This window comes from Dipteris shenzhenensis, chromosome 8 (assembly GCF_047967505.1).
Source record: "Dipteris shenzhenensis isolate YYH24624 ecotype China chromosome 8, Dip_SZ_1.0, whole genome shotgun sequence".
NCBI classification, from domain to species: Eukaryota; Viridiplantae; Streptophyta; class Polypodiopsida; order Gleicheniales; family Dipteridaceae; genus Dipteris; species Dipteris shenzhenensis.
This window is the reverse complement of record NC_141603.1, coordinates 2,198,224-2,223,576: the sequence shown is the minus strand read 5'-3', so window position 1 is coordinate 2,223,576 and position 25,353 is coordinate 2,198,224. Positions and strand designations below refer to the sequence as shown.

General features: G+C 48.5%; 1 protein-coding gene across 2 annotated transcripts in view; it reads left to right on the top strand.

Annotated features, from left to right (window-relative positions):
• Nucleotides 1-25,353, top strand: part of LOC147898948 (uncharacterized) — a 78,736-nt gene that overhangs the window by 8,839 nt on the left and 44,544 nt on the right. For both annotated transcript variants that reach the window (XM_087378637.1, XM_087378638.1), the window contains exons 5-7: nucleotides 3-68; nucleotides 235-339; nucleotides 24,084-24,157. In XM_087378637.1, the coding sequence (XP_087234763.1) occupies nucleotides 3-68; nucleotides 235-339; nucleotides 24,084-24,157 (245 nt within the window). The remainder of the gene's footprint in view (nucleotides 1-2; nucleotides 69-234; nucleotides 340-24,083; nucleotides 24,158-25,353) is intronic.

The following is a 25,353-nucleotide window of genomic DNA, read 5'->3' as shown; positions in this document are numbered from 1 at the left end:
AGGTTCGTGATCTAGAGCAGCGTTGGGCGGCTGCTAAGGAGAAAGATGCGTCTAGAGAAGCTGGAATGGTCATCTGAATTTCTGGCTATAACTTCCCATGTCTTTTAAGTATTTATTAATGTTTCATTGCCTCTGAGCCTTTCCTTTAAGCTTTCTACCTTGCAATGTACATAATACAAACATGAGTTACGTATTTCTCCAAGAGTTACAGCTTTCGTACATGGAAAATTTCAGGATGTACCCCCTTTGAGGCCTCAAGTGGAGGAGGACCCTGTAATTCTTCAAGCTTTAGCTGATAGTCTCATTGATGCTTACCACACAAGAGAATTACTTCAGGATGTGAGTTCTCTTTGACGATCCTCCATCACAGTAAATTGTGGTTTTTCTCTTTTCCATAGGTGCAGCTCTGCATGGTAATGGACCGTGGTATTTGTTGTAAATCATCGGCAAGCAAAATTTTCCTGGATGCAATTTCTTAAATTTGTTGTTCAGATACAAATTGAGCTACTAGAGCAAGAGCACAACGATTCCTGAGCTGCTGCTCCTCCCCGCTCCCTTGCTGCCCCCTCTCCCTCAGCCCCTCCCTCCCTCTCTCCCTCGTCCTCAGCCCCTCCTCCTTCCCGTCCCTCAGCCCCTCCCACCCTCCTCCTCCTCTCCCTCTCAGCCCGCCCCCTACCCTCTCACCCCTACCCTCTCCTCTCCGTCTCAGCCCGCCCCCTTCCTGCCTCTCAGCCCGTCCCCTCCCTGCCTCTCCTTCGGCTCCCTCTCCTCTCCCTCTCCTCTCCCTCTCAGCCTGCGCCCTCCCTGCCTCTCAGCCCGCCCCCTCCCTGCCTCTCCTTCCGCTCCCTCTCCTCTCCCTCTCAGCCTGCGCCCTCCCTCCCTCTCCTCTCCCTCTCAGCCTGCACCCTCCCTCCCTCTCAGCCCGCCCCCTCCCCTTCAGCGACTCCTCTCTACCCCCTCCCTACCTCGCCTTCTACCCCCCGCTCCCTTCCTTGCCTCCTACCCCCGCTCCCTCCTCTCCTACCACACCCCCTCCCCGCTCCCTACCCCCGCCTTCTACCCCGCTCCCTTCCTCCCCTCTTCCCTGCCCTCTACCTCGCCCTTACCCCTCATTTCCCTTCCCTTTGCCTCTACCCCGCCCCCTTCTCCTACGCCTCCCCCCCCCCCCCCCCCCCTCTTCTCCACTCCCTATCCCCCCCGTCTCTCCTTGCTCTCCTCTTCCCCCTTCGCTTCTACTCTGCTCCCTAACCCCTGACTCACAGCCCTCTCCTCTCCTAAGCTCTCTCCTCTCCTCCCCGTCCCCCCTTCCCGTCTCCCCCTTCTTTCCTTCTCCCGCAGTGATTTTTGGAGCGGACGGAGCTTCAAAGGTGTTCGAATCGGCCTCCTCACCTCGATTGGCGATGGATATTCCGTCAGCCAATCCTACTCCACCTCCACCGGCTGCGAAAACGATTACTTTTTGTGAAGATGAGTTGCAGCAGCTCAAGAAGGACGTAGAGATTGAATGCTCTACAATGTTACTCGCACGCGTCTTTGGGTCTCACCCTTCCAGATCCCAAGCCAGAGATTGGATGCTTGTGGCTCTCCCCCCAGACCTCACTCCGTGCCTTTTAGATCTTTGTCTTCTGGGATGAGGTTTTTTCCAAGTTGTTTTTGATACTCCAGAGGTTGCGAGCACCGTGCTCAAAGCTGAATTTTTACAACTGGGACACATGAAGATCTTCTTTGACACCTTCGATATTGGTTTCGACCCAGTGGAGGCAAATAAGGAAATCTTTTCGCTCTTCATCAGATTTCTCGAGCTTCCCTAGGTTTACCATCGACTTCTTTCTGTTATTGGGGAGTATTTCGGTGCAGTTGCTGAGATCCCACCCCTCCCTGGGTTGTCGTTGACTGCAGCAGAGGCAACCAAGGCTGATGGGGTACCTAGAGTTAGGGTCCTCTGCAAGGATCCCAACCTCATGATGGACCATGTTATGATCCAACGCCCTGATGGTTCCTTTTTTCGCCAGAGAGTAGAGATTGCAGGTAGGTAGGACCAATGCAAGATTTGCAGGACCATTGGACACTTTGCCAGGGATTGCCCCAGGAAGAAGAAAAGGCCCAAGAAGCCATCTGGTATAGCCACCGTCCCACGGCCTCGACAGGGGGGTGGTACAGGTCCATCACCTGCTCGTCGGTCCACTACCTGCTCCTTGACCTCGACAGGGCGATCCTTCTTAGAGTGGTGGTTTAGCTTGCCAGAGTGCTCCTCATCGACTGAGCGCTCCTTTGGTACCGCCACCTTCTACCTTCGGTGCCTCTAGACCTGCAGGGTCACCTACCGCATACCAGTGGGTTCCGGTTCGTGTGCAGATTCCACCTTCAGTTCACGAGGATACACTAGTGGACTCTGTTTCACCTTGGGCTGTTCCTCTAGTCTCACCTCACACAGTCCGAGACGCTTCAGCTTCGACCTCCTCTTCGGTTGCAGCTTCTTCCCTGGAACCAACAATGCCAGACACACTCTACCGCATACCAGTGGGTTTCGGTTCATGGGCAGATTCCACCTTCAGTTCACGAGGATACACTAGTGGACTCTGTTTCACCTCGGGCTGTCCCTCCAGTCTCACCTCACACAGTCCGAGACGCTTCAGCTTCGACCTCCTCTCCGGTTGTAGCTTCTCCCCTGGAACCAGCGGTGCCAGACACTCTCCCCGAGGTAGTAGAGGTCTCCGTGGCCGTGCAGACACAGGATCGTCTAGCGCAGTCCTCACTTCCTCCCTTGGATAGGCGGAAGGGGATGGTTTACACTATTGATCCTCTTCCCTCAGAAGGGATTCTTTGCACTCCAGTGTCTGGCCTGATTCACAGGAACTCATTTTCAGCTCTGGCAGATGCTTTAGATTTTCCAGAGGAGGAGTTTGTGCCCTCTACTTTTGGTGAGCTAGTGATTGGGTTTCGTGTTGACAGGGCGTCAGGTGGCAGGGTTCTTTCCCCTGTTGATTTTCCGCCACTTGGTTCCATTCCTCGCTCCTCGAGCAGGAGGTCTTCCCCTGTTGAGGGGTTTGTTTCTGCCACTAGATCGGGTAAGGTGTTCCACTCTACATCCTCCCGTCAATGAGGATTGTTAGCTGGAACATATAGGGCCTAGGTGGCGTCCCACATCGCTGCCGCAGACAGTTGATCCGGGATCAACTTGATCCGGGTGTTACTGGGGGTTCCATTGATATATTATTTATTCAGGAGCACAAACTGGATTCTAGAGATTGTGCCAAGTCAGGCAAGTTGCTTTCTGGTCATACATTTTGGTCGCCTGCCTTGGGCAATAGGGGAGGCACTTCTATTTCAGTTTCACAGTCGGTTCTCCCCTTAGTTGTTGGACACGGAGTCATTATCCCATCTAGGGCTCAGTGGATTATTCTCCTCATTGGAGGGCGTAAGGTTGGTTTTCTTAACCTATATGCCTCCAACATTAGAGGGGAACATGTCATTATGTGGAAGGATTTGCTCTCATGGGCTCCCATTGCGGATTCATGGGTGATTGGAGGTGACTTTAACATGGTTGAGTTACCGTCAAACCAAAAAGGGGGTAGAGAAGGAGGATTTCACTCTTTGGAGAGAGCAGCTTGGGATGCCTTCCTTTTTCACTACTGTGGTAGAGGTTCTTGGATGGACAATGCCTTTCTTATTCAGCCACAATCCCTCCTGTTCTTTTGGTCGAACGAGGCAGCAGATGCCTATTCATGCACTCATTGACAGATTCTATGTAGATGATTGGGCACTAGACAGAGGTGGATCGGTATGCATTACTGCTAGGGTTTCCACTTCAGACCACTTTCCTGTTGTGCTGGCTATCTCAGAGCCTCACTTGAGAGGCCGGTCTGCCAGCATCAGGATTCTAGTTGCCTTGTACACAGAGGAGGACCTTACAGAGGCAGCCCTGCAGATATGGGTTTCTGTCCAGGATGGGCAGCCATCTCCATCACATGTAGCTATTGCCCTTTCTAGTATTAGCGACTTCTGCCACTCAGTTGCTTGTACTAGGAGACGAGATATTCTCAGACGTGAGATTGGTGTTTGCCACCAATTGGCAGCTTTGCAGAGGGAAGAGTAGAAACGGCCTTCAGATGCTTGGATTCAGGAGCGCCTTGCTGCAGCAAGGGCTCATCAGCAGATATTGCTTGATCAGAGAGCAGAGTATGCCTTCATGCATGGGAGTCCTTCTGGATTCAGATGGGTGGCAGAGTCAATAAACACTTTTTCTCTACTCTTGGCCCTAGACATAGTAGAGAGAGTGTATCCCAACTTATTGACTCACATGGGGTTTTACAGATAGATCCAGATGACGTCATGCACATAGCTTCAGATTTTTATGCCGCCCTTCTTACTGCAAATCTTGACTCACAGGATAGAGAGGATGCTAGACAGGTTATTTGGCAGAGCATCCCTTTGTTGGTGAAACCGGATATGCATGTTTTGCTTGATGCACCTTTCACCAACACAGAGTTTAGGACTGCACTTTCAGCCCTTCACAAGGGCAAGTGCCCAGGTTCGGATGGCCTCACCCCTTTTTTTTTCATTGCATTTTGGGATATGATTGGAGACTACATTACATCAGCCCTGCAGTGCATTTGGGACTCTGGCGAGATGCCTGGGTCGCTCACAGAGGGTCTCATCCACCTTATCCCGAAAGGAGGTTGCAGAAATTTAGTGTCCCAGTGGAGGCCTATCACACTTTTGGGGACATGTTACAAGATTCTGGCCAAGGAAATCAGCCTCCGATTGCAGCCCCTTCTCCTAGATCTTATTCATGACACTCAGACGGGATTTGTGCAAAATAGAAGCATTTTTGATAAAATTTTCTCTTTTTGGGAAGCTTCAGAGTGGGCCATGTAGAGCGGCCAGAATCTAGCCATTCTACTCTTCAATTTTGAGAAAGCTTATGACAGAGTAGATTGGGGTTTTTTGGAGGGCACCCTTCTACGTTTTGACTTTACTGATGCTTGGATCAGACGTGTTCCTCTTTGTACAGATCAGCCCACAGCCAGGTACTTATTGGTGGGGTAAGGGGTGAGAGATTTCAGATTTTCAGATCAGTCCATCAGGGATGCCCCTTTGCTCCTTTTCTTTTTTTGTTTATGGTTGAAGCTATGAGTATCTATGTTAGATCTCAAGCTGATATCTTTGGGCTGAGACTTCCCATCAGAAGGGAAGAGGAGCTACTTGACAGTGAGTTGGCAGATGACACAGCAGTTTACTTGGATGCCACATCACAGACGCTCACTTCTTTCAGGACAGCATTGGATTTATTTTGCTTGGCGGCGGGGGTGCAGATAAATTGGCATAAATCCAATGGCTTTTGGATCAGTGATGAGGACACTCTAGTTTGGGGGCTTGACATAGGATTCACTTGGGTTCAGAGGGGTGTGCTAGTAAGGTATTTGGGTTGCCAGTTGGCTTGGATATTTCTTCCACGCAACACTTTGCTCCCGTGTTGGAGAGCATCAAGAGGAAGCTCCTTTTTTTGGAGCTCAGCCAAGTTGGATCTTGCCTCTAGAGTTGTGGTGGTCAACTAGGTCCTCTTGGCCATGGCTTGGTTTGTTTGTTCATGCTGGTGCCGTTCTAGGGAGCCGTTCTAGGGACTGCATCACTCAGCGATCAGAAATTTTCTTTGGAGTGGGCTTGATGGCACATTAGATGCTTTAGGTAGGGTGGCTTGGGAGACCCTCATCCTTCCTACACAGGAAGGGGGTCTCAATATTATTGATCCAGATTTACAGTGCAGAGCTTTAATCTGCAAGATGGTGGTGCGGGGACTTATGCCAGGGCAGGAGCCGTGGAAGGCATTTTTTATTAGCAGCATACAGACATGCACACCTTCTTCAGGAGGAGACTGGATGGGCAGTATTAGGTGGATTTTCACCGCAGCACACTTGAGATCACCTTCGTCCCCTCTCATGGTTGCCATACTGAAAGCATGGGCCAGTTTCAGGAGCACTCTTCGGAGGATTCCCCCTTCCTCTCGTGAAGAGATTGATAGGCAACCGATCATGTGGAATGACAGTATATTGGATGATCATGGCAGACCACTTGGTGCCTCACTCTACATGCAGTGGTCCGGGTGGGAGAGGGGACCCGCCTCATCATTGGAGTCATGGAAAGCTTTCCGCAGGCTTCCAGAGGAGACCAAATCTTAGTCGACAGGACATCTCAGAGGGAGTGCGGGGAGGATCTTGCAGATTGAGTTAACCCTTCCAGCGGATTGGGTAGACATAGATGATATGCAACTCACTTGCTCCACTTGGTCAGGTACTTTCACAAGAGGCGGTGTTCCTCTTCAGGTTTTGGCCTTTCGAGGTACCCATGAGGATGCTTTGGTTTTTAGTGTACATGATGGTGGCAGATTGCTCAGGTCTACAGGGGACATCTTGCTTGAGTCTACTTTTCAGCCTATCAGGGTTGTAGGTCTTTTGGTGCAGGGATCAGATTCAGAGTGGTTCCTCGACCCAGACCCCCGGCTTCTTCTCTCCACTGGATCTTGGAGGCTTTGGCTCTACGGGGGAGTTCTCATTAGGTATTTGCAATGGGACCCTGGAGAGTGGGAGTGGATTGACGCAGGGCATCGAGAGAAGAGCATCCCCTTTTTTCGTTACACGGTGAGTAATGCCAGGAGATTCCAGCTCAGTAGGAGAGGTTGGAGACCTTCCAGAGTTCCTCATTGGGAGACATTTGATATCATTGCGGATTTGTAGGGGTGCTTCTGGAAGAGACTTTGGAAATCCCACAGGAATAGAAAGATCACTCTTTTCTTTTGGCTTTCTATCCATGGTGGGATTGCAGTGAACCTTTGGAGATCTAGGTTCGGAGCCGACCCTACTTGCCCTCGTTGCCTCTCTGCTTTGGAGACTATTCGGCATTACTTATGGGATTGTAGACAGGCGGGGATGATTTGGATGGGGGTAGCCAGGATTTTCAGTCACTTTTCCCACTCCCCATTCTTTATGACATAGGGCTCAGTGGCTTGGCTTTCTCTTACAGGGCCTCAGGTATTCTATGAGAGACTTAACTCCTCTTGGGCCATTTTGATTCGACATCATCAGGTTGAGTCCTATTCTTTGGATGTGATACCACACCTTCCTTTTGTAGCTGTACATGCCTTTGTGGATACCTCTTGGGAGATTCTAGCGAGCATAGCAGCCTGACATATCTGGAGAGCCAGATGCACAGAGTAATTGGAGGGAACTTAGGTTCATCCCTCGCACACATTGGCTAGTATCTGGACAGACACCATACATACCTTGATGGCCGTATGGACGAGTATGCAGGGAGACTCCCGTGCAGCCTCAGCTAGGAGGGCTTCTTTCTTCAGGGAATGGAAGGATTCTCCTTTCTTCTCTGAGACTCCTACAGGGTTGAGGTGGCACTTTCAGCCTCAGCCTTGGTTGTTTTCCACCTCATTTATGCAAAATAATTGTGGCTAGAATGTCCACCACGATGATTTCATCTGTCGTGGACATTCCCTTGATTACTGTCGGATTGACCAGGGGGTTTATTTATCCTCATGATTTCATGATGTATTCCGCTTTGAGCTTGCTCTCGCGGGTTTTTTCTCTTACTTAATAGAAGTCTCTTTCTTGAAATTATTATTATTTTTGTTGTTCATAGAGGGATTTCAAAAGAGTAGGGTTCTGTGGAGCAGCCATACGGGTCTCCTGTACAGTATTTTGTAAATCGAGGTTGCGGATGCGGCTTGGGGTGGAATGGGTTGAAACAGACCCAGGATGCTTGGTTCTTGACAGTGCTTGGTTTGTCCTAAGATTCTGAGGGAGATGATAGGATGGACCTATTGATGCCTGGTTATCTTGAAGACTTTGGCATGCTTGTGACGTGGATTGGTAGTACTACTGGTGGGTGGTACTATAATTGTACTAGAATTTGGTGGTATGGTGCATGATGCGCAGTAGGATCTGGAGGTGAGGATGTGCAGGAACTTGGATCACGCCTTCAGGTTGTTCTTCAAAGATTATAATGGGAGCTGATGGTGGATGTCTTTGATAGAGCGGGTATTGGTCCACAATGGCTCATTGAGAGGTGGTGTTGGAATGTAGAGGTCCTCAGATATCATAGTACACATGATGTCTAAGTGCGATGTGCTCCTTTGACTCAACCTCTGGTAGATTGCATAGAGTGAAAATGTGGAATATGGTCCTTCCTAGGTATGCCCTCAGCCCGTCTGGTCTTAATACATAATCGGTGGGAAGAAACACAAATTGCTCGATCAAGATCCTCAAGGATTGAGGGGGTTGGATTCGTGTGTAGCCCGGCGGGTCGATGAATCTCTCCTATGATATTTATAGGCAATGCTCTTTGTAGAAAGTTGAGCTTTATAGGAAGCTCACTAGGTGCTAACCGGGTCCTATATGTATGTAGCTGTTGTATGAGATCCTCCTGAGTGACCTCGTTAGCCTTGTGATAATTGAACAGAATAGAGTGGGCCCCAAGGCTATACTGAAAAGGAGGAACTCAAACTCAGACTGCTTATTGCGGATTGTATGTGCTAAGTAAAAGAACATAGAGCCTCTCCGCTTGAGCCTAATACACCTTTGATAGAGTAGGGCTCGGACATGGACTGCTATACATACGGGTGGACGGACCAAAGAATTAAAGAGAGAGTACTTGGTCTAGGGATCTTGGAAATGAGAGTGAAAGCACTGGTGCTCAAGCTTGGCAAGCCCCCTGCTCAGTCGGGCCTGTATCTCTAGTCTCATCATGAAGATCGGGCTAGAAAAAAGCACTCCCAGGTATGTATAAGATGCAATGATCTCTAAACTTGTCTAAGGTGAATTGCTCTCTATGCGTGACTGCCTTTGATGTTTTGAAGATCATAACCTTGGTTTTACCAAGGTTGCCCTTCCGATCACTGCTAGGCTAAGGTAGAGCTGAGAGGAAAGCAAGTGACGATTAGAGAGTGCCAAAACTGCACTGTTATGGGCCCAAAACACCATCCGTGCACTGGACCGTGGTTCCATGCAACACAAGTTTGAACGCTTGGAACGGTGTTCCATACACCTTTTGGAATGTTGGAACGGTGCTCCGTGGTGTTCCAGACCCCCTTCACTTTCCAACCACGTTCAGCCGTTTGACTTTGCTGTTAGGAGCCCTCCCTAACAAAAAAACCCCAAAGTCCCAATGTCTAATAGGTCTAAGCCCTTTTGACTGAGTCATATTTTGAACCTTATTGTAGCTCTGTCTTCCTAACTATTTTTTGCCCTTAAAGTTACAAGCTGTTATGGGGCACTTTTGTCTAATGGTGACTTGTTGCTGAGACTTCTCTTGATCTGGTAGGCCCCTTAATTTGATGAGGAACTTGATGTTGACCTTGTTTCATAAGAGCTTATCCTAAAGCTCCTTTTTTGCTAAGGTGTGTAGAGCATGATGTCCTCTTCATCCACAGGGCGAGGGTTGTGAAAATCTTTACATTTTCACCCTCTTGTCCCTTGATCTTGACACATGCAATAGATAGATCCTAGAAGTTTTTGTGTTATGCTCAAGTTGAGATAATAGGACCTTGGAAGGGTTAGTTGGCATTTTTCCTTTAGAGGACCGGCAATTGTAAATAATCTGCATTGTGCTTAATGTATATGGTCAAAGGAATTTTATATCAAGGTCATTAGTGAGGGCAGTTTGCGTGACTAGGTGGGTCTAAAGGCCTAAGGGCTAGGTGTTCCTAATTGTGAAATGTGCCTAGGGGCGAATGGTTAAAACGAATCCCAAGAAGCGGTAAAAAGGGACATCTAAGTGTGGCCTTTAAAAATGGTTATGTGGCAATCTAGGCCCATATAGGGAGATTTGGGGGCTCTACAGAATAAAAAAACACTTAAAATGAAACGTTTCATGATTTGTATCGTGAGAATGTGCTATAGAGCGTGGCTGGGAGGAAAATATCGCAAATCACCCATGATTCTCCTTGTTGTGGTTTCCAGAATTTGTTTGCTTGTTTATCCGTTGGTATCAGAGCCCCAGGCATGGATCATGGTGATTGGGTCTAAGGAAAAGGCTAGAGATTATGAGATAGAGATGCAGAATTCGGAAGAGCTACTCAGGACTCAAATATCGGGCCACAGGAAGTACACAAGAGGGAGGGATGATTGGAGATTTGGGTCTGACATGCTATGTAGTGATTAGCGTTGTGAGCGGGAGCTGTAGAAGTTGTTCTCAGTAGTGTGATTATGAACCATTTTGCCACGCTTTCTATGGTCTACCCATTGTTTTTAAATAGAAAAAAAGGAACATTTTTTCCCAATGCTCGCAGTGCAAGACGGAATTCAGGCAACGAGCGAGTACCCTTTAATTTACTTTGCCTAGCAATAGACGTATCATCTTGACAGACAGGCCATCATCGAAGGACTTGTGCATTACAGACAGATTGGGTTATGTTGTGCTACATCCGTTTCAGCTCTTGTGCAGCCTTCGGACAAACATAAGGTGTTTTTGTGAAGAGCAAGTGCGAAGGAAATAACGAACGATGCTCTATGCTTAATCAGAGAAATAGACTGTAACTACTCACACTCAATGCTGCATGCTCATCGTCCCACTAGTACGTTCATTGTCACGACACTAATGCATGATCTTTTTTTTTTCCCCCAAGAAAAAGACATCTATTAAGTATGAACAAAACTTGCAAGAGGTAGCTCAAAGCAGAAATACAACATGCAGTGCATGAAATAAGGCCTCAAGATGGCCAAAAACTCCTCAACAAGAGGTAGAAAAAATCCAAGGTTGAGGCTGAAAATGCCACTGCAACATTGTAGAGGACTCCGAGAACAAAGGGGAGACTCTCCATTGCCTAACGAAAGCAACCCTCCTAGTAGAGGCCGCTCGAGAAGATCCTTGCATGCTCATCCAAGTGGCCATCAAAGTATGTATAGTATCTGTCCAAATATTGGTCAAAGTATGAGAGGGGTGGACTTGGGAATTGATCTAAGGTCTCCATGCATCTAGCTTTCCAAATATGCCACGCTAAAATGCGAGCTAGAGTTTTCCAAGAGCAATCCATCGAAGCATGTATCGCTCCGAAAGGTAAGGCTAGTACGTCATCCAAATGGCATGACTCAACTAAAGCAGAAGAAGAGTCGTGCCTCTCGTAAAATACCTGAGGACCTTAAAGGGAAAGCCAAGCAACTGAACCCCAGGCCATGAAGAAAAGGTGGTGGGCAAAGGTGTTGAAAATCCTAGCAATCCCTTTCTGGATAATCCTCGCCTGTTTGTAGTCCCATAAGCAATGCTGAACTGATTCCACCACAGAGTGGCAACGAGGACACATAGAATCCGCCCCAAACCTGGACCTCCACAAGTTAATTGCAATTCACCATGATTAGAAAGCCAAAAGAATAGAGTGATTTTTCTATTCCTGTGGGATTTCTAGAGTCTCTTTCAAAATTTTTGGGCATATCAATAGAAATCTGAAAACTTTCCCAATGAGGAGGTTTGGAGGGTCTCCAACCTTTGCAATTGATCTAAAACCTCCCGGCATTACTTACAGTGTATCGAAAGAAGGGGAGGCCCTTCTCTTGATGCCCTCCATCAATCCATTCCCACTCCCTTGGGTCCCACTGCAAATACTTTATTGGGGCCCCACTATAGAGCCACAATCTCCATGAACCCATGGCCAAGAGAAGTGGGTCAGGGTCTAGGTACCACTAAGAATCCGAACCATGCTCTACAAAACCAATGACCCTGATAGGCTGGAATGCAATCTCTAGAAGAACATTGTTTGAAGATCTAGACAGCTTGCCTCCCATTTGGACATAAAAAACCAAGGCCTTTTGATGTGATCATGGCAAAGCAATAACTTGAAGTGGAATGCCCAAACCCGAGAAAGCTCCCATCCAAGTGGAACAAGAAATGGGCATACATTCGTCTCAATTAATCTATTGGAATGGTTGCATAAATCTGCTGAATCTCCCTGCGCTTTCTCAGAGATGATTTACTACTTGCATTCTACGGTCCTCCGCAAGATTTTTGAAGTCTTTCCAGGATCCTACAAAGGAAGTAGGGCCCCTCTCCCATCTAGACCATTGCATATAATGTGAACTGCCTAGTGGTCTGCCATGCTCATCAAGTGTGCTCTCATTCCACATGACAGGTTGTCTATCAGTGTCTTCCAGAGAAAGTGTGGGAATTCTCCAAAGAGTATTTCTGAAGCTGCTCCAAGTTTTTAGAATGGCAGCCATAAGAGGAGAGGAAGGAGATATGAAAGGGGCTGAAGTGAAAATCCACCTGGTGCTAGCAGCTACCCACCCAGTCTCCGCCTGAAGAAGGGGTACATGCCTGTATGCATCGAATAAAGAAATCCTTCCAAGGCTCTTGCCCAGGCAAAAGTCTCCTTACCACAAACTTGCAAAGTAATGCCTTGCACTGCAAGTCTAGGTCTATGATATTGAGACCTCCTTCTTTTGTGGGAAGGATCAACGTCTCCCAGGCAAAAGTCCCCTTACCACAAACTTGCAAAGTAATGCCTTGCACTGCAAGTCTGGGTCTATAATATTGAGAGATCCTTCTTTTGTGGGAAGGATCAACGTCTCCCAAGCCGCCCTGGCCACAGTATCTGCGGTGCCATCTAGCACATTCCACAAAAAATTCCTTATAGGTCTCTTGAGTTGAGTAATGCAATCCCTAGAGCTGCACCAACAAGAGCAAACATACCATGCCGTGGCTGGCAAAACCTGGTTAACAACCACCACCTTGGAAGCCAGGTCCAAACTCCAAAAGAGGAGTTTCCTCCTGATGCTCTCCAACAGTGGAGCAAACTGCTGTGAAGAAGAGATGCCCATACTGACTTGGCATCCTAGATATCTGATGGGAACACCCCTTTGAATCCATGTAACTCCAAAATTAGCCCCTCAATTTGGAGTGTCCTCATCACTGATCCAAAAGCCATTGAATTTGTTCCAATCAATATGTGCACTGTTTGCAATACAAAACTAATCCAGGGCTGCCTTGAAAGAAATGAGTGTCTGAGGAGTGGTATCCCAAAAAGCGATAGTGTCATCTGCCAACTCATATCTATGAGTTCGTCATTATGTCTCAGGGGAAGCTTCAGCCCAAATAATTAGCTTGTGAACTGAGAAAAATGCTCATAGCTTCAGCCACAAAGAGAAAAAGAAAAGGGGTGAGAGGGCATCCCTGACGGACTGATCTAGAAATCTGAAATCTCTCTCCCTCATTCCTTTGATGAGTATCCAGCTGTGGGCCGATCTGTACAAACAGGAGACCCCTCTAATCCATGCATCTGAGAATCCAAATGGCCTCTCGGAAATCCCAATCTACTTTGTCATAAACTTTTTCAAAATCCAAGAGTAGAATGGCTAATTTCTGCATAGTCCAAAAAGAAAAAATATTATAAAAAATGCTCCTTCCATGCACAAAGCCCGTCTGCATATGGGATGAGGTCTGGACGGAAAGAGCTGCAATCGTAAGCTAATTGCTTTTGCTGGAATTTTATATAAGGTGCCCGAGAGAGTGATAGGTCTCCATTGTGACACCAAATTTCTGCAATCCCCCTTTGGAATGAGATGGGTGAGGCCCTCTATAAGTGATCCATGCATAGCACCACAGTTCCAAACACCGAGCAAGGATAAAGGGATGTGATCCCCTATCTCATCCCAACAGGCGATAAAGAATGATGGGGAAAGCCCATCTAAACTCGAGCACTTGCTCTTATGAAGAGTGAGAGGAGCAGTCCTGAATTCCATATTGCTGAAGGGTGCATCTTTTGAGAAGAGATCCATTCGTGGGAGGTGCTTAGGGATGTTCTTAAGTAGCCCATGCTGTAATTGAAGGTTCTAGAGTCTGCTACAGCTGCTAGGTTCGAAAAGGAATTCTTGAAGTTCAGGCCTAGAAAATGGAGAGATGGTGTGTACAACCCCTTTACCTCTGCCTTGGAGGGAAGACGCGGACAAAGGATGAGCCTGCTTGGAAGAACCATGACCACAAAGATCTACGATAGGGTTAGGAGAGGGAGCTACAATCAGGGCAACGTCTGGAGTAGCATCCTGAAGTAAGCAGGGACTAACCTCAGGTCTCCGTGAGGTCGCATCCTGAAAGTACCACTAAGGTCGCGGCCTAAGGAAGATCATGCGAGTCACTAGCCACAGCTAGTTTGGGAATATCCGAAGCCCCTAGTGTGGTTGGGTCCGCCGGGGTGCGTGGGAGCCACGCCTAATCTATAGGTGATGGAGGTGTACGGACACTAACCGGGACCCAATGGGAGACAACTGGAGCAACGGGACCGGGACCGAGAGACACGAGTTTGAGGCACTGCCGGCGGAATAGTTGGAGGAGGTTGTGGAGGAGCTACACCAGAAGGCCTTTTGGAAAATCCTCTTATAACCTGACTGCAATGGAGTGGCTTTGAGCACCGTGCTCACGGCCTCTAGAGAATCGAAGACCACCTGGAAGAATCCCCGTCCCAATGAACGAATATCTTTGAGGTGTGAATCGAGGTCAGAGGGTAATGCCGCAAACATTCAATCTCATTCTTCAAGTCTTGAGGGGTGAGAACCATAGATGCGAGTGAAAAGTGTGGTGGAAGACTCCCGTTTCACATGTTTTTGAAGCTACAGGAACTCGTCTTTTGGAAATGTGTAGTGGTCTTGCGGTCGGTGGAAGCGGACGAGGATTGACTGAATGCGCCATTCGTTAATCGGAGATGAAAGGCTGACTCAAGCATAAAATTAAGCTCAATCCATCTCAAAGAGACTGAAGAGCGAGAGAGGGAGAGATTACATATGAGGGGAGGGCAGAGGGGGAGGAGGGGCTGAGAAAGGAAGAAGGGAGGGACCACACAATACCACGTTCCAAGGGTATTACTGAGAAGTGCTGAAAAAGAGCGTAATCAAACCAGGGAGCTTTTCATATTTTCTTTCCAAGAACCAGTTTTCTTTGAATTTTTCTTTTGCAATTATTTGGGTTGCAGTATTTTTGGGTGTTTGCAGTATTTTGAAGTTGCACTTTCTTGGTTTAGTGGATGTGAATATTCCGGGTCATGCCTTTATAGTTGTGAAATTGGGATCTGATTTATTGTCACTGTAATTTTGGTTTTTGGATAGCGCGTGTAAAAAAAAAGAAGAGACCCAACCAAGCAGGTTTGAACTCTTGGACCCTAGATTTGAGACTCCATGGATAAAGGCAGAACGATTGCAATGGAAGTTGAGGAAGAACCTCACGGGTGGATCCCGTAGAATCAAGGGTACGGTCGACACAGCAGGTGTTGCGCCCTGCGGCCCATACATTGTCAAGTAGGATTGCTTTGTTAGAGGATGTCTTACAACAAATTTTGATGCAACAACTATAGGCTAATGTAGGACAAAGGATGGTTCAAAGTATATCTGCGAGACCATCCAGAGAAGAAAAAGGAAAAGCTCATGGGGAGCCTGAGACTAGTATACAAACGGTCGAGCCTAGAAAGGCTAAAATCCCAAATATTGCCAAGTATAGACCAAAAAGGTATTTTGGTCGGATGATAGACCGTAGTTTAGATATCATAGACGGTTGGCTACACAAATGGGATGAAGCAGTACTCATTTGTGAAATCAGAAAGGACATGAAGAAAATCCGCAAGGCCACTCATATGCTTATTGAGGCAGAGGATAGGTGGTGGATCAACTAACAAGAGGATGGTGTGGCATCCACTACCTAGGAAGGATTCAAGAAAGAGTTTAGAAAACATTCTGGAACAACTGACTGCAAAAATCTGTGGTCATCTCTAGAATCTCTTGGGGGTCCGTATTTATCAGTGCCAGTGCATCCCTCAGTCGCTGTAGTTGCGTCCCTGTTGAGCAAGGCCCAGTGACCTGGAAATCCCCTTGTTGCACCAATCTGCCGCAGGAAGAGTGGTACAAGAACTCGGCCCTCCGCACCTCCAGCTCCTGCAAGATCAGCCTCGTCGACTCATATCTCTCGGTGAGCCACTGTGAGCCCGGCTCTACTCTTTGAGACGCTCTATGGAGGCCAAATTTCTCCTCAGGGCTCTCTCTCTCTCTCTTGCAGGTCAAGCCGCCTCCTCATTGCTTGGACCGTAACTCTGCACTACTCCTCTGGATCACCTTCGCTACCGAGGCTTCCTGCTAGTGGACCTCCCTCTGGTTGCTGTGAGTTTGCGGCTATGGAGTGTTGGACCTCTGCCTTGTGAAGCAGGCTGCCTGGAATGCGGATCCCCTTTTGGGGGAGATTTGGATGGGGCTGCTCGAGGTGAAGTATGATTGGACATCTTGGTACCCGCTAAGATGCCAGTGGAACCCCCTCTGCCTAGTCCCCATATAGAACCGGTCCAGGCGCTCTAGCAACCCGTCATGCCTCCTCTGTCCAAAGAAAAAGTGTAGGTTGCCTTGAGTCCTAGTAAACTCTGCCTCATGCTAGGGGTATTTGCTGCTAATCACACAAAGACAAACTGCTCCCAGGTGCTCCTCTTTGCCACTGGCATCTCAGAGAAAGAGGTCCCCACAGCTTGTCCTCCGCGAACTCAAGATTGGTGAAATCACCTCCAACAATCGACGAGTTGACATCTGGGAGGCACTCTGTCAGGCGTCTCCAAAAGGTCGGCCGGTGCTGTCTACATGTTGGTGCATACACATTCAGGACCCCCATCCTGAGGCCCCCCGCGCGTAGGCCCATCCACACCGCCCTGCCTGCTATCAGTTCACCCTGATTCAAGACCTTAGAGGCCAGTGCCTGGGAAGCTGAAATACAAACCCCTCCACTATTGGGGGCCAGTCCTTAGGCCCCCTTCCTGGGAGGAGGTGATGGCGACGTGCGATATTAGCTGCTGTGAACATGTGCTCTTGGACCAAGAGGATATCGACTGACCTTCCTACCACGGCTCTGTGCAACTCTTGGCGAAGAGTTAGATACTGAGGCTGACTACGTGCATGATTATGGAGCCCATGCACATTCCAAATCACCACTGTCCAGCTCATGAGGAAGATGACGCAGCTCATGAGGAAGATGATTATGGAGCCCATGCACGTTCCAAATCACCACTGTCCAGCTCATGAGGAAGATGACGCAGAGAACAAAGCTTGCCTATGTGTGGGAGCCTGCTTCAAGAATCGGGACTTCTATGATTTTGATGGGGGCTTGGAGGGAGAGTAGTCCATGTCCATGCGCCTACGAACCAGAGTCGCCACCGGCTCAACACCCACCTTTCGAGCCCACTACATCATGAAGGAAAAATCTGCCGCAAACGCCTCTGCACACTGCTGTAATGTCCAGTGTTGCTGCGTCCTATGAACCTTCGCTTCCGGTGGCAATCGAATCATCCCTATTGCCAAACCTGAACTTGGTCACTCTAGAGTGAACCAAGCTGGAAGAAAACCGACAAGCCGTGGGCAAACCACAGGTCCAAACCATATGGCCCCATCCACTCATCCATCATATGAGACAACTAGTCCTCTATCATATCATCAAACATGTCCGGCGTGCACTTCTCCTCTCTTGTGGAGGCGAACTCTATGCCCTAGAACGGGTGGGTGCGGGATCCAATCACACTGAATGAACCCCCCTTCCGGGGCTGTAGAATGGGGATTGTTAGCTCAAGAGACATAGGATAAGAATTTGGAATTGCAAGGTAATTCCATGGCCCCAACCGCCAAAACTCCCTCGGTAAGGGGCGTTCAGGTCGAAGCTTCGGATCCGGACCTTGAGAAGGAGACTTGCTGTCCCCTGACTCCTATCGTGAGACCATGGTCCTCTGAGGGGGGGACTCCCGCCTGCTGCTCCAGGAGAGGGGCTGAATTTGAGGCCGATCCCTTGCCCTTGCCTGAGGGCTGAGGGCCTTGAGGAGTTCAGGTGGAGGAGGGCGCCGCTAACTCAGCTGTAGAGGGTGGAGGAGGGGGTTGGGATGGGGGGACCAGGTAGTTGGTGAGGGTGATAACCTCCGGGGGGGTCTTGAGAAGAATCACCTCTGGGAGGAACTCTGGGTTCTTCACAACTATCTTGAGCCTGGGAACACCATCATCAGCTACTACGAATAGCTGCTCGGGCACTAAGGGTGGGGCTATAGCTGCTAGTATGGACCGTTGCACAGAGCCCCTTACGGGCTGAGCGACAACTAGGCTGGGGAACAAAGTCTGCAATGAAGAAGCTCAGGGGGATGAGAGGGTGTTGACGGAGCTAGTGATGGCGAGGCGCGAAGGGGTGGGGCTATGGCGAGGAGGTGGATGCGAGGTAGTAGGCAAGCAAGAGATGCAGTCCAGGAAATATCTTGAAAGTAAACATCACAATTTGGCATGATGTTTTTCTTTTGCATTGTGCTTTATGTATATGGTCAAAGGGATTTAATGTCAAGGTCATCGGTGACTGCGATTTGCGTGACTAGGTGGATATAAAGGCCTAAGGTCTAGGTGTCCCTAATTGTGAAATGTGCCTAGGGGCAAATGGTTCAAAGGAATCCCAAGAAGGGGTAAAAAGGAACATCTAAGTGGCCTTCAAAAATGGGCATGTGGCAATCTGGGCTCATCTAGGGAGATTGGGGGCTCTACAGAAGAAAACCCACAAGAATGTGCTATAGAGTGTGGCTGGGAGGAAAATATCGCAAACCCCCCTTGATTCTCTTGGTTGTGGTTTCCAAAAATTGTTTGGTCGTTTATCAGTTTGTAGCTTGAGTTGATATCCCAAGAGTCAAGACAGCATTTTAGATATCTATTAGTCAGTGTTGTGTTGATATTCGCCTTAAGTGCACATGATTCACCTCTTCAAAATCCATATATCTTCTAAACAAATCAGCATATCTCTTCTGCACGGTTCTTCTTGTAATATATAGCTAGCTGAAGTGTGCTTCCATTGGGGTCCAAATCTACTTATGGAAAGATTGTTGGTGGAGTTCGTTCTGAATAATTCTCCCTTTCCCTCTAGTTAAGCTAGCCCATTATCGAGGCGCGAGCGACCAAGTGATAGCGTCTCGACAATCGAGGGAACTTTTTATTGCCCACCTTCCATTGCTGAAGGCATCTTGCCAAACATTTCGTCAAATGGCTCACCTCAGTGGATAAGACATAGCAGAACTCTCCATCTATTCATCCTTTTTGATTGGCGATTTTTTTGAGGGTGAGTTTTTTTTTTCAAGAAAATTACTAAATTAAGTATGAATAAAAACCGTGAGAAAAAGCTTAAATGCGGGAGTACATCATGCAATGCATGAGAAAAAAGCAGCTCAAAATGAGCTAATAAAGAACCAAGGCGGAGGCTGAAAATGCCATCTCAACCCTGAGGGAGACTTAGAGAAGAAAGGAGATCCTCTCCAAACTCTGAAAAAAGTAACTCTCCTGGCAGTGGCTGCTCTGGAGGAGCCCTACATGCTCGCCCAAATGGCCATCAAAGTGTGTACTGTGTCGGTCCAAATACTGGCCATAGCCTGGGAAGGGTGAACCTGGATACCCTCCATCGCCTCTGTACACGTGGCTCACCAAATATGCCAAGCTGCAATGCTAGCCAAAATCTCCCAAGACGTGTCTACTGAGGCATGAGCAGCTCTGAAAGGAGTGAAGGGAACATCCTGGAGGAAACAAGACTCCACCGAGTGTCATCGTACAATGAGAGCTGGATCTGGATCATGTCCCTCGAAAAACACCTGAGGACCAGTAAGAGATAACCCAGACACTGAACCCCGGGTCATATAGAAAGGTGTTGTATGAAAGATGCTGAAAATCCTAGCAACACCTTTCCAAATCGTCCTCGCCTGTCTACACTCCCAAAGGCAATGTTGTACTGACTCAATTGCCATGTGACAATGAGGACAAGTAGGGTCAGCCCCGAACCTGGATCTCCAAAGGTCACTGCAATCCCTCCATGTATAGAAAGTCAAAAGAAAAGAGTGATCTTTCTATTCCTGAGGGATTTCCACAGCCTACGCTAAAAGTTCTTTTGCACAACTGCGGAAATCTGAAAACTATCCCAATGTGGCGCTCTAGAGGGCCTCCAACCTCTACTGCTGAGCTGAAACCTCCGGGCATTTCTAACTGTGTAGCGAAATAAGGGGAAGCTCTTCTCTCGATGCCCCTCAAGTTAAGTGTCCAACCTGCAAGTAACCTTTGAGGGTGAGTTAAGTGTCCAAGCTGCAAGTAAATCAAAGTGAACCATATTTTTGGCATCTTTATGGTGCTTTAACTCATTACCAATGAGTTTCCAAGCAACTTGCTATGTTGAGGAGTGGACTTTTTATTAAAAAATAGAGAAAATAACTTTTTGTTAATGCTTTAAAAACCAATCTTACAACTCACTATCTATGTGGCACCGATCGTGGGAGAGAGATTGATTATCAACCAGCTTGTTTTCAGAGAACCCAGCTCTATGCCTAAGGAATCTTTGAAATATGGGCTAAGAGCTAGGGTGGGGGACTATACATCCAGTGAATACCTCACTCTGTGAATCATAAAAGACAACTGCAGGCCAAGCCTTGCAGAAATGCGCTCGCCTCTTAACGGTCACCTAGATCATGACATCCCATATGGTGCACAGGGGTAGATGACGTCCTACCAAATGGGAACGAGGGTAGCCCCGGGGGGGACTTGGTGGCCTCCCATCAAGCTGCAATGGGCAACCCAAATGTTCCAACCAAGGATACTGGACCTGTCTCCCAAACACTTTGCTTTGAGGAGGAATAGGATGTTGCCGAGAAGGGGGAGTCACATTTTGTATGGAAGACCCTCTTTCCTTGGATCCTGTAAGTCGGGGTGTGACCATGTCAATGGAGAAGTTGTGGTTCCCTCCGTCAGCTAGGCTGCCATACCCCAGGTGAAGTCCCGTTGCATCCTCTGCATCTAAGAACTATCCAGTGGGCCTTTTGCCAAATTCTTTGTGTTGTGGGGCATCTCCAGTGACATGTAGGATCATCTCAGGGTCTCTATCTGTGCAATAGTGGCACCTCCCATCAATGCACATCTATTCTAGCCAAGGATCGATGGGTAGACCCCCATGGGCAATCATCCAGAAGAAGTAAGTAATCTTTTGTGGTCGGTGGCTAGCCCACAAGCACGACCAAAATGTGGACAAGACCTCTTGGGCACCTACTGCTCAATCCAATGTCTCTCTCAAAGGGGTCTAAGCCGCTGCCTCCAGTTGGAGGTGACGACTGATGTCACTATACAGGGCCCAACCCTTCCACAACCAAATGCGCCACCATGGCCCGTCTTGGTCCAAAGTGACTGTTGCTTGGTCTATGGTCCAATCCTTGCCCAAGCAGCCCACTATTGTGATCCCTTGCCACTCAAGCAAGTCTAGTATTGCGTCCGAGTTGCAGCCAAACACTAGCTAGAGAAGCCCCCTAACCGTGCTCTATAATATTTAGAGCGGAAGGATCCAAGGTCTCAATGCAGATATTGGATTCTCAAGGGACCCCTGTCCTTGAGAACTGCCCATATCAACTGGGGGAGCTAAGGGTCTATGTAGTCCGACCCTCAAAAACTTAGAGATGGCGGAGTCTATCTCTAGGATCCGCATGCATGCAACTGTTAGATGGGACAGGGCTCTCGCCCATGCCTTCACCTCAGTGGGAAGATGACTCCAAGCTCTGAAAGACCTAGGCGAGCCATTGTCACACCATGCCTAGCTGATATGTGTCCATTGGCCTAGCATAATGCTCTCTTAATCCCAAACCTTTGAGTGCCATGGAAGGGGCTGGTGCTCAAACTCCTCTCAGCACCAAGGGTTGACCTGGATGAATCCTCCCAATTGTCACCCCCATTGCCACACCTACGTAAAATCCTCAAGGGTAAGCCCTTCCTTGTGAGGGTCCTTTGAGGAGGAGGTCTACCAATGAGATAGCTGCCACTGGCCACCTAGGTGGGGTGTTCTTGAGAAACCCTTGCTGGATCAAGAGCTACCAGGCTCCTAGCTTGGGGTGAGTGCAGGCACTACTAGCTTGCCCAAAAGGGTTTTGCTCTACATCTCCGGGGGGGGTCCGGAGACCCAACCTTGTGCTGGAGCTCTCCCCCACCTAGTGTTTCAAGGAAGGTCTCCTCCGGCTGGGTCTCTGCCCACCACTCTATAATAATTCTGAGTCATGGGACCCCGTCATCTGCAAGAGTCAAGGCTGCTGTGGTAGATGAGGACTCTAATACTATGCCGAAACAACCTCTGATGAAGGACAAGATGCGCTGATACTTCTTTGGGAGCCCCAAGAAGCGAAGCATCATTGGGAATCATGGTGCATCATTTCCATGTCATTGATTGTGAACCACAAATGCCAAGGAATGAGAAAGCTAGTTGCAGGCTGAAGAAGATGGGACTCTGCTCCATTCACAAACCTGGCTCCTCGTAGGTGTGAGGCCAACGCTATGGCCCACTAGTGCTCTGTCTTGGAGGAGTGGATGGCATTCTTCACCTGCTGTTTGTCCTCTGGGAAAGTGCAATCCGAAAGGGTTGTGGGAGTCGAGGGAGCTGCTATGAGAGACCCTCTTGCCAAAAAATGAGGTCACCACCAAGATTACGTCCTTGGTACCAAATCAAAAAGCTGCCCCTTGCTAGCAGGGAAGGGAGAGGTGTGGGAAAAGGAAGGTGGGTTGGAAAAACCAGATATGAAAGGGAAAAAAGGAGGGGGTTCTATTTGAAGAAGCCCCCCCCCCCCCCCCCCAAAAAAAAGGAGGAAATCAGCCAGACCAAAAAAAAGGGCTGCTTCAGCCCAGCCAGGGGGGGGGATGGAGCTCCCACACAGCTGCGTGCCTAGGTGCAAAGCAGACAACCATGCCCAGGCAGAGCTGGGCAGCAGGTGCAGACGTGCACAGTGTGCGGAGGGGGTGCGGAGGAGAGGCGGTGAAAGGGATGCGAAAGCAGCGGGTGCGAGGAGCTAGAAGCGGGGGGGAATGATGCGGAAGCTGCAGGGGGGAGGGCGGAGAAGTGATAGAGGGGTTTGGGGGGGAGAGAGCTAGAGGCGGTTGGGGGGGGGCCAAGGGGCATGGCGGGGGGGAGGGAGGGCTAGCCAGGGAGCAGCAGCAGGGGAGAAGCGCAGAGCTGTTTTTGATGATGCTCAACTAGAATCAGGAGTGGACTTGCTGGGGGGGGGCCAAGGGGCATGGCGGGGGGGAGGGAGGGCTAGCCAGGGAGCAGCAGCAGCAGGGGAGAAGCGCAGAGCTGTTTTTGATGATGCTCAACTAGAATCAGGAGTGGACTTGCTGGGGGGGGGGCAAGGGGCATGGCGGGGGGGAGGGAGGGCTAGCCAGGGAGCAGCAGCAGGGGAGAAGCGCAGAGCTGTTTTTGATGATGCTCAACTAGAATCAGGAGTGGACTTGCTAGGTAAGCCTATGACCACCATCCAAAAAATGCTATCCCATCGGGGGGGGCCAAGGGGCATGGCGGGGGGGAGGGAGGGCTAGCCAGGGAGCAGCAGCAGGGGAGAAGCACAGAGCTGTTTTTGATGATGCTCAACTAGAATCAGGAGTGGACTTGCTGGGGGGGGGCCAAGGGGCATGGCGGGGGGGAGGGAGGGCTAGCCAGGGAGCAGCAGCAGGGGAGAAGCGCAGAGCTGTTTTTGATGATGCTCAACTAGAATCAGGAGTGGACTTGCTAGGTAAGCCTATGACCACCATCCAAAAAATGCTATCCCATCTCTTCTTTGCAGAAGGCATCCTTGATGAAGATTAGGACAGATTTAGAATGGGTAATAGCTGCAATAAACAATGTGACAGCTTATTATCCACTTTATATCAGTGATGTAGCAAATATTCTGCATACACATCCCTTGAAAGACCATTACATTGAAATTTGTCACCCATTCATAAGTTTGTCACATCCATGTGGCTTTCCATATTAGAAGAATGCATCTCTCGTAAAAGCTATTACTTTTTCCTGAAACCATAAGTGTCCATGAAGTTAAAGAAATAATTAAATCCACCAAGAATACCTGCACTTTTGAATGCTTTCTTTACTTTGCAAGAGGTGTATTGGCCAAATTTGTTACAATTTGGAATAATACCTTGAAACAATGATGCTGAAATCAAGGGAAGCTAATTTAGCAGCCAACTTAAATACTATTGTTTGATGCATTCTGACATATTTTAATGCTTAGCTTCATCCATGTAGCTTAGCCACAATCTACACAAAATGTGCAGAGAATTGCAGAAGCACATGCTCGATATCAAGAGGCATCCTCTCATTTGACAAAAATCGAGCGAGCTGCTTCCATGTAAGAAAGGCTTCTCACAAATATATTGTTTTTTTTCGCACATGAAAAGCTCCCAATATGATAGCCTTGATCTGATGCTTAATCTTTACAGAAAACTTAATTTAGTAGTCGACCAATTTAATAGATGGGAAACTACCAGGATGCGTATGTTGCACACTGTTCCTTTTGTTCAAACTCGTACTGCTGGTGCATTAGTAATACTTACTATAATAATTTTGTTCGTTGATACTTTATGTTTCACCATAGATATGCACTTGATTGTGGAAATCCTAAAGTATAAGGAGTTTGCTAGATGTTGGATGGTATTGAGGATTCAGTCGTTGGAAAATTTTGTAGTTATTAGTCATACGATATTGAAATTATTATAAAGACGAGAGAAGAGCATTCCCTTCTTTCGTTACACAGTCAGAAATGCTAGGAGATTCCACTGCTGCTGTTCTCTGCACGACCTGCTCCCCCTCTGAGAAGCCCCTTTGCCGCTAGAGCCTCTGGTGGCATCCTTCCCCATCTTTCCTCTCTGTCCCTGTGTGATCTTCTTCCCTGCCTGCTCCCCCCCCCCCCCGCTGACTCTTCCTAAGATGCCTTCTTTTCTACCCTTGTTCTTGTCTGCCTGGCAGCTTAGTCTGCTGCTCTTCCTCCCTCTTCAGCTCCCAGCCTCCCTTCCCTTCCTTGACCCCTCCTCACCTGTCGTACACATTGTACAGTGCCCATACAGCCTGTACAGATGCCCGTCCAGGGCTGTACTACCCCCGCAGCCGCCCTGCCTCCCTTACAGCGCCCTGTCTCTCTTCTCCTTTCTACCTCTCCGTCTCCCCCATCCTCCCTTCTTTCTTCCATCCCTTCTTGCCCCTCGTAAGTCCTCAACCTTTAGTTTCTTAGTCTTACTCAGGTCACGTAGCAGAGGAATTTTTCATCAAAGGTTTCAAGTTGGCTTTCTGTGTCAAGATTGGCAAATGGCTACCCATTCAACCAATTCTTATTTCGCGTCATTGGCCTTGATAAAGCATTTAATTTCCAAAGACGGGTTGCAACAAATATAAAGAGATGTGGAATTGGTAAGGTTCGATACCCTTTTTGCTTGCATTCATGGATTCCACCCTTCATGAAGTCAAGGTTAGGATTGGATGTTGTCTTCCCTTCACGAAGTCAGACTCGGGATTGAATGTTGTCTGCCCTACCAAGATTCCAACTTATCA